The 12,048-nt window shown below is 38.0% G+C and overlaps 1 protein-coding gene across 7 annotated transcripts in view; it reads left to right on the forward strand.

Annotated features, from left to right (window-relative positions):
• The window catches only part of COL4A5 (collagen type IV alpha 5 chain), a 237,559-nt gene that overhangs the window by 177,336 nt on the left and 48,175 nt on the right, over positions 1-12,048 (forward strand). For all 7 annotated transcript variants that reach the window (XM_023249437.2, XM_023249436.2, XM_023249434.2 and 4 more), the window contains 4 exons: positions 2,271-2,438; positions 3,328-3,417; positions 4,121-4,270; positions 6,259-6,357. In XM_023249437.2, coding sequence (XP_023105205.2) covers positions 2,271-2,438; positions 3,328-3,417; positions 4,121-4,270; positions 6,259-6,357 — 507 coding nt within the window. The remainder of the gene's footprint in view (positions 1-2,270; positions 2,439-3,327; positions 3,418-4,120; positions 4,271-6,258; positions 6,358-12,048) is intronic.

Below are 12,048 nucleotides of genomic sequence, written 5' to 3' on the forward strand. Positions count from 1 at the left end.
AATATCTGTTACTACTACAAATAACAGTAAAAAAAAATCTTTGCTAGTACATGCGGGTTTGTTTAATCATAGTCATCCACTGATTATTATTGAGTTCTCTGTACCTAAGCTGTTATAGTATAAAATAAAATTCAGTTTTAAATTCTAACTTATCTTTAGGAGCTTAAGTTCCAAAAGGGTTATTCAAAGCAATATAAGGATCAGAGATAAAAATGTAAAGCTGATTTTCATCAAAGAGGATGTAAATTTAAAAAAAAATAAAAAATAAATAAAACAAGTAATAAAAATTAAAATAAATAAAATAAATAAAATGATACCTTAAAGAGAGCATTACTTTTTGTGAATGTAAATATTTTAGTGTGTGTCTGTTGGCAAATACATTTCATTTACAGAATATGCTATATGAACATCTTAATGAATGCCTAAAGTAAGTTTCTTTACTCATTACTAATATATGATAGTCATGAATCAGTATCTAATAACTTCTACTTGTAGACGTTTTTGTTCTCATCTTAACATGCTTAGTTTTGTCTCCTAACTTAATCAATCTTTTGGCAACTTGCTTCTGCCTGGGTAGTTCATCTTGCTACTAAACTGTAACTACTGCCTCTTGAACTTCAGGCCTACCAGGTACTGTAGTTCTTTCTCAAAAGCTGGATCTTAAAGTAAAGCTTTACACCTGAAAAACAAACAAGATTTCTCCAGACTTAAGTCTTTGGTTTCTTTTCATTCTTTTGTGGAGCATATTTTTTTTTTTAATTTTTTTTCAACGTTTATTTATTTTTGGGACAGAGAGAGACAGAGCATGAACGGGGGAGGGGCAGAGAGAGAGGGAGACACAGAATCGGAAACAGGCTCCAGGCTCTGAGCCATCAGCCCAGAGCCCGACGCGGGGCTCGAACTCACGGACCGCGAGATCGTGACCTGGCTGAAGTCGGACGCTTAACCGACTGCGCCACCCAGGCGCCCCTGTGGAGCATATTTCAAAGGACAAATCATTTATCTCAAAAGCTCAGCTGTCAAAAACTAGTTGGAATATAACAATAAGCAGCAATCCATATAGAGCTATAATAGTGCTCGTTTTTAGGTATCATCATACTTCACAAATACAATAATATAAAATCTCTTTCCCATTTTTATAGCATTTTTTTTATGAAATGACAGCATTGGAACCATCACCACTGTGCCAATTAAACGGAATTCTCTAATCTTCGAAGTGAATTTTATTGGTTTAAGGACATGCTGGTATATGACACCAAACAGATCTTAAAATCCTAGCATCTTGCTCTATTATAAAAATAATTGTCTATGAACCTTCAACAATAGAATTAGGTCTTATTGTTGAAGGGACCCTTGGAATGGTCACCTGGCTCAGCCTCTAGCTTCCAGTCAGTTGTATCCCCAGATGTAGATCAACAATATTAAGTGACTCACTAAGTCACATAGCTGATAGGTATTGGAGCGGGAACTTGCTCTGTGTTTGTAGAGTAATTCTTTTCCCTATATTCTAAGCATCTTGTGTCTTGGAGTAGTTCAGTCTTACAAAACTAACTAAGGTTAAGCATTTTTTCAATGTCATATTTTTTCTGTAAAATCCTGGTTGAAATACTGGGAAACAAAATTTAACAACAAAAATTTATGGTAATGTATTATTAAAACAACATGTAAAATGAGGTTAAAATAAAGTCAAAAAGGTCCATGCAATGGGCTTACTCAGTACTTAGTCATTCTTATGGATTATGGAAATATAGCCCAATAATCCATAGTACCTTAGAACAATGCAAATCCAAATGCAGTCAACGGACCAATGTCAAATCACAAACTGCTTGTTACCAGTCTGCATTGGAATTAAAAGAAACTGAGAGTAAGCATTTAGAAACTTTTATAGCAATTTGACAGTGTAATTGTAGTTGTTGAATTTAATAGCCGAAAGTAGACATGTATTATGTATGTCTTTGGTTTTTTATTGTAGTTCTTTTAGTCATTTTACAGTATTTTATGAAAAATATTAGTCCAGGATGAGCCAAGAATTAAGAAAAGATTCATCCTTCACCAAAAATAATTTGAGAAGCACTTTCATAGAGAAATGTACCTGAAAATCCTGAAGTTTGATTGTTAGGTCATTTTATGTGCATGATACCAAAAGAATCTCTGACTCACTGTTAGGTTTATTATAGAAAGGAGTCTGTCACTTGTTTGCTAGAAAAATGATCAGACACATCTCTTAAAACTACTTCAAAACTGGTTAATATTGGTGTTGTATTAACTAGGCTTACATGGAATACCAGGAGAGAAGGGAGATCCAGGACCTCCTGGGTTTGATGTTCTAGGACCCCCTGGTGAGAGAGGCAGTCCAGGAATTCCTGGAGCACCTGGTCCTATGGGACCCCCAGGATCACCAGGGATTCCAGGAAAAGCAGGTGCCTCTGGATTTCCAGGTAATTTATTTAAAGTTTTCTCTGGTTTTAGATTCAGGAAATTAAAATTCTTATGATTCCGTTATATTATTCCTTTGTTGTACTTTTCTGGATTGACCTAGTCCTTAAGGAAAAGTGTTAAATGTCTTTTCAAGAGACTCACTTTGTTATTTACATTATACTTTTTCTCTGGGAGATTTCTTGTTACATATTGCTGTATAGAAAATGACCCCAGAATTTAATGGTTTAAATCAACCTTTTTTATTTTGTTCAAGATTTTGTGGGTCAGGAATTAAGGCATGATTTGAATGGGGTCATTTATCTCTGATCCAGATGGCATCAACTGGAGCTGTTAGGATGAAGGATCTACTTCCAGAATGACATTTCTCTGACACCTGACTGTTCCTTGGCCTCTTCACATGTCTTTGATTATTCATAACGTTTCTTCACATGGCTTAGGATTGTTATATTATGATAAAGTCAGGGTAGTTGCTCTCCTTCTAAAGGCAGCTGGCTTCCAAACAAGAGAATCCCCAAACCAAAACCGAGTGTTCCAAGAGCCCCCGGTGAAAGCCACAAGACTTCTTATGATCTAGCTTTGGGAGTCACAATGTCACTTAGTCAAGGACAAGGCACAGAGTCAGCCCAAATTCAAGGGGAGAAGGCTACACAAGGGTGTGTATACTGGTAAGTGTTGTGCATTGTGAGGCCATCTTTGGAGATAAGTAACCACAGTGAGTCTTCATATTCATAGGTATTGGCAATAGTGGTCACTATGGTTACAACGGTTGAAAAGGGGTTTAGTGCCTTCCCTCCAACCCTCAGGTCTTCCAGTTGCCATCTTAAAACTTACCTTTTATCTTTCCAAGGTCAAGGAAAGGTAAAAGTTAATTATTTATATTCTTCAAAGGTGCCAAAGGTGAAATGGGTATGATGGGACCTCCAGGCCCACCAGGACCTTTGGGAATTCCTGGCAGGAGTGGTGTTCCTGGTCTCAAAGGTAATATTCAGAGTTGGTGGCAGATGCATGTAAGAGAGAAAATTTAACATCTTTTATGTCAATACAAAACATTTTTATTTGACTGCTTTAAAATGAGCAATGCTTGCTTGTATATTCTTTTTTAAGTTTTTAAATGTTTATTTCTTTATTTATTTTGAGAGACAGCGTGTGTGCATGCAAGTGGGAGAGGGGCAGAGAGAGAGAGAGAGAGAATCTCAAGCAGGCTCAATGCTATCATTGCAGAGCCCAATGCAGGGCTCGATCCCATGAGAACCATGAAATCATGACCTGAGCCAAAATCGAGTCAGATGCTCAACCAGCTGAGCCACCCAGGTGCCCCACTTGTGTTTGTTTGTATGTGACATGGCATTTAAATAGGTTCTGTTTTCAATGTGGTGGCATGTATAATTCGGATACTGTGAAATGTAAATGCTCAGCTCAAAATAACAAAATATAGGTATTAAATTTTGATTTTTTTTACAATTCCTATAATTGTCAAAGAACCCCAGAAAATATATGAAGTGCTATTTGAGTATAAAAATGTGTGTGAATTCAAGTTATTCATAGACAATAACCATGGCGCGTAAGTGTTTTGGATGGTCAGTGACCTACCAAACTGTGGAACATATGAATAATCTTTATATGCATTAATCTTGGAAGGATGAATCTGATCTGTTGTCCTCCACACACATGTCGGTTTTAGGTGATAATGGTTTGCAGGGTCAGCCAGGACCTCCTGGCCCTGTAGGAGAAAAAGGTGGTAAAGGAGAGCCTGGCCTTCCAGGCCCTCCTGGACCAATGGATCCAGATCTGCTGGGCTCAAAAGGAGAGAAGGGGGACCCTGGATTACCAGGTGAGTGAATGTATTTATTTGTGAATGTGTTTACAGCTATATCTGAAGTTTAATTTTTAAAGATTTTTTTTTTAATTTTTTTTTTCAACGTTTATTTATTTTTGGGACAGAGAGAGACAGAGCATGAACGGGGGAGGGGCAGAGAGAGAGGGAGACACAGAATCGGAAACAGGCTCCAGACTCCGAGCCATCAGCCCAGAGCCCGACGCAGGGCTCGAACTCACGGACCGTGAGATCGTGACCTGGCTGAAGTCAGACGCTTAACCGACTGCGCCACCCAGGCGCCCCGAAGTTTAATTTTTAATAGCATGAAAAGTGACTTGTAGCATAGGAGTCACCAACAAAAGGCACTTAGATGTATCAAATTTTGGTAATGAAAATTTTCACCTGATTTGTAATATTTCAGTGATCAACTTTTATTTAAGTATTTTCTTTGTAGTTTAATCTATCACAAACTATGAAGTCTTAAAATAGACTTAAGGCAGTCACCTTCAGGCTTTCCAGAAAGTAGTACAGGATGTGGTTGAGAGAAATGGATATATGGCCAGAATCACTTGGAAAACAGATTTCAGTGCTTAGGAAATTTGCTGGGCCTTTAATTTTTTTCCCATGAAGCCAGATGGGAATGAGTGGTACATTGTTGCCCTGCAGTGTTTTAATATCCGTATCATACTTGGCTCTAAATGCAGTGCATTGTTATTCTGCCATGGAAGAATAACAAGTATTAGACTATGAAGAGCCAATCTCAGCCCTGGGGGAAGTTGCTGAAAGTAGGTTTAGGGAACAACTGTGTTACTATTGTTATTTTACTAGAAACAAATAAGAAGTATAACATTTATTTTTTATTTATTTATTTTTTTTAATGTTTATTCATTTTTGAGAGACAAAGTGCAAGTGGGGGAAGGGCAGGGAGAGAGAGGGAGACACAGAATCTGAAACAGGCTCCAGGCTCTGAGCTGACAACACGGAGCCCGACGTGAGGCTCAAACTCACAGACAGCAAGATCATGACAACCAACTGAGCTACCCAGGCACCCCAACATTGATTTTTTAAATACAAAATTCTTTTTTCGTTTTACAAAACTGTGACATATAACAAGGCATCAGAACATGTAGATAAGCATGAATCAAATAAAGTACTTACAATCTAATCTATATAGAATAGCCTTTCAAAAAAAACATGGAACTTTAAAACTAGCTGTGTTTATTTGCAGCTTATAGTAAAGTTTGTGGCTCTTTTTGGTTTGTAAACGTTAATATTGTTCGTGTGTGTGTGTGTGTGTGTGTGTACACAGATAGTATGTTTCCCTATGAGCAGGACTTGGTGGGATTTTTTTCTCAAAAAAGAGTTTAAGACATTACTATAGTTTTGTATGTTGTCAGAAAAGAGGCAGGGCTGTCTCATTTTTTGTATGCTAAAATGAGATATCTTTCTTGAATGACTCCTTATAAGACTTCTCTTTCAATTATGCCTTCTGTAAAATAAGAAGCAGTAAACGCTATTATAATACAATACGGCTATTAAAGATAGTTGTAGAATCTAAGAGAGAGTCTAAAGATAACTTGTTCCAGTTCCTTCATTTTACAGTGTAAGAAACTGAGGCCCAAAGAGGAAAGTGATTTCAGTAATGAGTGCATTGAATTTCTTAATGATAGCTCAATAAAAAGTGGAGGAGTTTAGTATGTGTCCAGTGCTATTTGGTTCATGCTGTATCAGAATATCATGGGTTCCTGTATTTCATTCATAGTTCAGAATTTGGGTTGCTTGCCTTGTCAAATTATTTTTATGGTTAAGATTCTTTAAAATTTTATTATAGTTAAATTCTAGTTAGTTAACATATAGTGTAATATTGATTTCAGGAGTAGACTTTATTGATTCATCACTTACATAGAACACCCGGTGCTCATCCTAACAGGTGCCTTTCTTAATACCCATCACCCATTTAGCCCATAAACTTAACTTGTCTTCCCTCTACTCATCCTTGGAAGGTATTCCTGGAGTTTCGGGACCAAAAGGTTACCAGGGTTTGCCTGGAGACCCAGGGCAACCTGGACTGAGTGGACAACCTGGATTACCAGGACCATCAGGTAAGTATGATAGACCACCTGTAGCAATGTAATGACTGATCTCAAACCCTAGAAAAATTTTATGTATTTATCATATGCGATGATGTTTTAGATCTTTTCATCACAAGATGCTTGGGTAACTACTGAGATTTGGAGCTCTTTTTTAGCAAAAATGTTGCCATTTGGCCCAAGCGTCAACTGACAAGATTTGTAGAATAATTTTGGCTCAATTTCTTCTTTTTGAGGCAGTGAGGATGTATAGAGAATCAGAAGTATATCTAAATAAGGTGCTGTGTTTTATTTACGTACGTTGCAACATATGTAAATGAGACAGTTATCTGATAGGCGCTGAGAAATTTACCTTTTTTTTAGTTTTTGCCTTCAGACAAGAAAATCATTAAACCATGTAAAGGTGGCTGCTGATTCTATTTTTTAAAGTCTCTAGGGATGAAAATTTTACAACCTACCTTGGTAGTCTGTTTCAGCATGAATCACCCTCAGAGGCCACATGGATTTTTTCCTTATTTCTAATAAAACTCTTTCTTGCTGCTTTATTTATTTATTTATTTATTTATTTATTTATTTATTTATTCATTTATTTATTTTTCAATATATGAAATGTATTGTCAAATTGGTTTCCATACAACACTCAGTGCTCATCCCAAAAGGTGCCCTCCTCAATACCCATCACCCACCCTCCCCTCCCTCCCACCCCCCATCAACCCTCAGTTTGTTCTCAGTTTTTAAGAGTCTCTTATGCTTTGGCTCTCTCCCACTCTAACCTCTTTTTTTTTTCCTTCCCCTCCCCCATGGGTTTCTGTTAAGTTTCTCAGGATCCACATAAGAGTGACACCATATGGTATCTGTCTTTCTCTGTATGGCTTATTTCACTTAGCATCACACTCTCCAGTTCCATCCATGTTGCTACAAAGGGCCATATTTCATTCTTTCTCATTGCCACGTAGTACTCCATTGTGTATATAAACCACAATTTCTTTATCCATTCATCAGTTGATGGACATTTAGGCTCTTTCCATAATTTGGCTATTGTTGAGAGTGCTGCTATAAACATTGGGGTACAAGTGCCCCTATGCATCAGTACTCCTGTGTCCCTTGGGTAAATTCCTAGCAGTGCTACTGCTGGGTCATAGGGTAGGTCTATTTTTAATTTTTTGAGGAACCTCCACACTGTTTTCCAGAGTGGCTGCACCAGTTTGCATTCCCACCAACAGTGCAAGAGGGTTCCCGTTTCTCCACATGCTCTCCAGCATCTATAGTCTCCTGATTTGTTCATTTTGGCCACTCTGACTGGCGTGAGGTGATATCTGAGCATGGTTTTGACTTGTATTTCCCTGATGAGGAGCGACGTTGAGCATCTTTTCATGTGCCTGTTGGCCATCCGGATGTCTTCTTTAGAGAAGTGTCTATTCATGGTTTCTGCCCATTTCTTCACTGGCTTATTTGTTTTTCAGGTGTGGAGTTTGGTGAGCTCTTTATAGATTTTGGATACTAACCCTTTGTTCGATATGTCATTTGCAAATACCTTTTCCCATTCCATTGGTTGCCTTTTAGTTTTGTTGGTTGTTTCCTTTGCTGTGCAGAAGCTTTTTATCTTCATAAGGTCCCAGTAATTCATTTTTGCTTTTAATTCCCTTGCCTTTGGGGATGTGTCGAGTAAGAGATTGCTACGGCTGAAGTCAGAGAGGTCTTTTTCTGCTTTTTCCTCTAGGGTTTTGATGGTTTGCTGTCTCACATTCAGGTCCTTTATCCACTTTGAGTTTATTTTTGTGAATGGTGTGAGAAAGTGGTCTAGTTTCAACCTTCTGCATGTTGCTGTCCAGTTCTCCCAGCACCATTTGTTAAAGAGACTGTCTTTTTTCCATTGGATGTTCTTTCCTGCTTTGTCAAAGATGAGTTGGCCATACGTTTGTGGGTCTAGTTCTGGGGTTTCTATTCTATTCCATTGGTCTCTGTGTCTGTTTTTGTGCCAATACCATGCTGTCTTGATGATTACAGCTTTGTAGTTGAGGCTAAAGTCTGGGATTGTGATGCCTCCTGCTTTGGTCTTCTTCAAAATTACTTTGGCTATTCGGGGCCTTTTGTGGTTCCATATGAATTTTAGGATGGCTTGTTCTAGTTTCGAGAAGAATGCTGGTGCAATTTTGATTGGGATTGCATTGAATGTGTAGATAGCTTTGGGTAGTATTGACATTTTGACAATATTTATTCTTCCAATCCAAGAGCAGGGAATGTTTTTCCATTTCTTTATATCTTCTTCAATTACCTTCATAAGCTTTCTATAGTTTTCAGCATACAGATCTTTTACATTTTTGGTTAGATTTATTCCTAGGTATTTTATGCTTCTTGGTGCAATTGTGAATGGGATCAGTGTCTTTATTTGTCTTTCTGTTGCTTCATTGTTAGTGTATAAGAATGCAACTGATTTCTGTACATTGATTTTTTATCCTGCAATTTTGCTGAATTCCTGTATCAGTTCTAGGAGACTTTTGGTGGAGTCTATCGGATTTTCCATGTATAATATCATGTCATCTGCAAAAAGCGAAAGCTTGACTTCATCTTGGCCAATTTTGATGCCTTTGATTTCCTTTTGTTGTGTGATTGCTAATGCTAGAACTTCCAACACTATGTTAAACAACAGCGGTGAGAGTGAACATGATGTTAGCTGTGGGCTTTTCATAAATGGCTTTTATGATCTTTAAGTATGTTCCTTCTACCCCGACTTTCTGAAGGGTTACAAAAGGGTGCTGAATTTTGTCAAATGCCTTTTCTGCATCGATTGACAGGATTGTATGGTTCTTATCTTTTCTTTTATTAATGTGATGTATCACGTTGATTGATTTGCGAATGTTGAACCAGCCCTGCATCCCAGGAATGAATCCCACTTGATCATGGTGAATAATTCTTTTTATATGCTGTTGAATTCGATTTGCTAGTATCTTATTGAGAATTTTTGCATCCATATTCATCAGGGATATTGGCCTGTAGTTCTCTTTTTTTACTGGGTCTCTGTCTGGTTTAGGAATCAAAGTAATACTGGCTTCCTAGAATGAGTCTGTAAGTTTTCCTTCCCTTTCTATTTTCTGGAATAGCTTGAGAAGGATAGGTATTATCTCTGCTTTAAATGTCTGGCAGAACTCCCCTGGGAAGTCATCTGGTCCTGGACTCTTATTTGTTGGGAGATTTTTGATAACCGATTCCATTTCTTCGCTGGTTATGGGTCTGTTCAAGCTTTCTATTTCCTCCAGTTTGAGTTTTGGAAGTGTGTGGGTGTTTAGGAATTTGTCCATTTCTTCCAGGTTGTCCAGTTTGTTGGTATATAATTGTTCATAGTATTCCCTGATAATTGTTTGTATCTCTGAGGGATTGGTTGTAATAAATCCATTTTCATTCATGATTTTATCTATTTGGGTCATCTCCCTTTTCTTTTTGAGAAGCCTAGCTAGAGGTTTATCAATTTTGTTAATTTTTTCAAAAAACCAACTCTTGGTTTCGTTGATCTGCTCTACAGTTCTTTTAGATTCTACAGTGTTTATTTCTGCTCTGATCTTTATTATTTCTCTTCTTCTGCTGGGTTTAGGCTGTCTTTGCTGTTCTGCCTCTATTTCCTTTAGGTGTGCTGTTAGATTTTGTATTTGGGATTTTTCTTGTTTCTTGAGATAGGCCTGGATTGCGATGTATTTTCCTCTCAGGACTGCCTTCGCTGCATCCCAAAGCGTTTGGATTGTTGTATTTTCATTTTTATTTGTTTCCATATAATTTTAAATTTCTTCTCTAATTGCCTGGTTGACCCACTCATTCTTTAGTAGGGTATTCTTTAACGTCCATGCTTTTGGAGGTTTTCCAGACTTTTTCCTGTGGTTGATTTCAAGCTTGATAGCATTGTGGTCTGAAAGTATGCATGGTATGATTTCAATTCTTGTATACTTATGAAGGGCTGATTTGTGACCCAGTAGGTGATCTATCTTGGAGAATGTTCCATGTGCACTCGAGAAGAAAGTATATCCTGTTGCTTTGGGATGCAGAGTTCTAAATATATCTGTCAAGTCCATCTGATCCAATGTGTCATTCAGGGCCCTTTTTTCTTTATTGACCGTGTGTCTAGATGATCTATCCATTTCTGTAAGTGGAGTGTTTAAGTCCCCTGTAATTACCACATTGTTATCAATAAGGTTGCTTATGTTTATGAGTAATTGTTTTATATATTTGGGGGCTCCCGTATTCGTCACATAGACATTTATAATTGTTAGCTCTTCCTGATGGATAGACCCTGTAATTATTATATAATGTCCTTGTTCATGTCTTGTTACAGCCTTTAATATAAAGTCTAGTTTGTCTGATATAAGTATGGCTACTCCAGCTTTCTTTTGGCTTCCAGTAGCATGATAAATAGTTCTCCATCCCCTCACTCTCAATCTGAAGGTGTCCTCAGGTCTAAAATGAGTCTCTTGTAGACAGCAAATAGATGGGTCTTGTTTTTTTATCCATTCTGATACCCTATGTCTTTTGGTTGGCACATTTAGTCCATTTACACTCAGTGTTATTATAGAAAGATATGGGTTTTATCATCATTGTGATGTCTGTATGTTTTATGCTTTTAGTGATGTCTCTGGTACTTTGTCTCACAGGATCCCCCTTAGGATCTCTTGTAGGGCTCGTTTAGTGGTGACGATTCCTTCAGTTTTTGTTTGTTTGGGAAGACCTTTATCTCTCCTTCTATTCTAAATGACAGACTTGCTGGATAAAGGGTTCTCGGCTGCATTTTTTTTTTGTTCATCACATTGAAGATCTCCTGCCATTCTTTTCTGAACTGCCAAGTTTCAGAAGAGAGATCAGTCACGAGTCTTATAGGTCTCCCTTTATATGTTAGGGCACGTTTATCCCTCGCTGCTTTCAGAATTTTCTCTTTATCCTTGTATTTTGTCAGTTTCACTATGATATGTCGTGCAGAAGATCGATTCAAGTTACGTCTGAAGGGAGTTCTCTGTGCCTCTTGGATTTCAATGCCTTTTTCCTTCCCCAGTTCAGGGAAGTTCTCAGCTATTATTTCTTCAAGTACCCCTTCAGCACCTTTCCCTCTCTCTTCCTCCTCTGGGATACCAATTATGCTTATATTATTTCTTTTTAGTGTATCCCTTAGTTCTCTAATTTTCCCCTCATACTCCTGGATTTTTTTATCTCTCTTTTTCTCAGCTTCCTCTTTTTCCATAACTTTATCTTCTAGTTCACCTATTCTCTCCTCTGCCTCTTCAATCCGAGCCGTTGTCGTTTCCATTTTGTTTTGCATTTCGTTTAAAGCACTTTTCAGCTCCTCGTGACTGTTCCTTAGTCCCTTGATCTCTGTAGCAAGAGATTCTCTGCTGTCCTCTATACTGTTTTCAAGCCCAGCGATTAATTTTATGACTATTATTCTAAATTCACTTTCTGTTATATTATTTAAATCCTTTTTGATCAGTTCATTAGCTGTTGGTATTTCCTGGAGATTCTTCTGAGGGGAATTCTTCCGCTTGGTCATTTTGGATAGTCCCTGGCATGGTGAGGACCTGCAGGGCACTTCCCCTGTGCTGTGGTGTATAACTGGAGTTGGTGGGCGGGGCCGCAGTGCGACCTGATGTCTGCCCCCAGCCCACTGCTGGGGCCACAGTCAAACTGGTGTGTACCTTCTCTTCCCCTTTTCTAGGGGTGGGCGGGATT

This window comes from Felis catus, chromosome X (assembly GCF_018350175.1).
Source record: "Felis catus isolate Fca126 chromosome X, F.catus_Fca126_mat1.0, whole genome shotgun sequence".
In the NCBI taxonomy this organism is placed as follows: Eukaryota; Metazoa; Chordata; class Mammalia; order Carnivora; family Felidae; genus Felis; species Felis catus.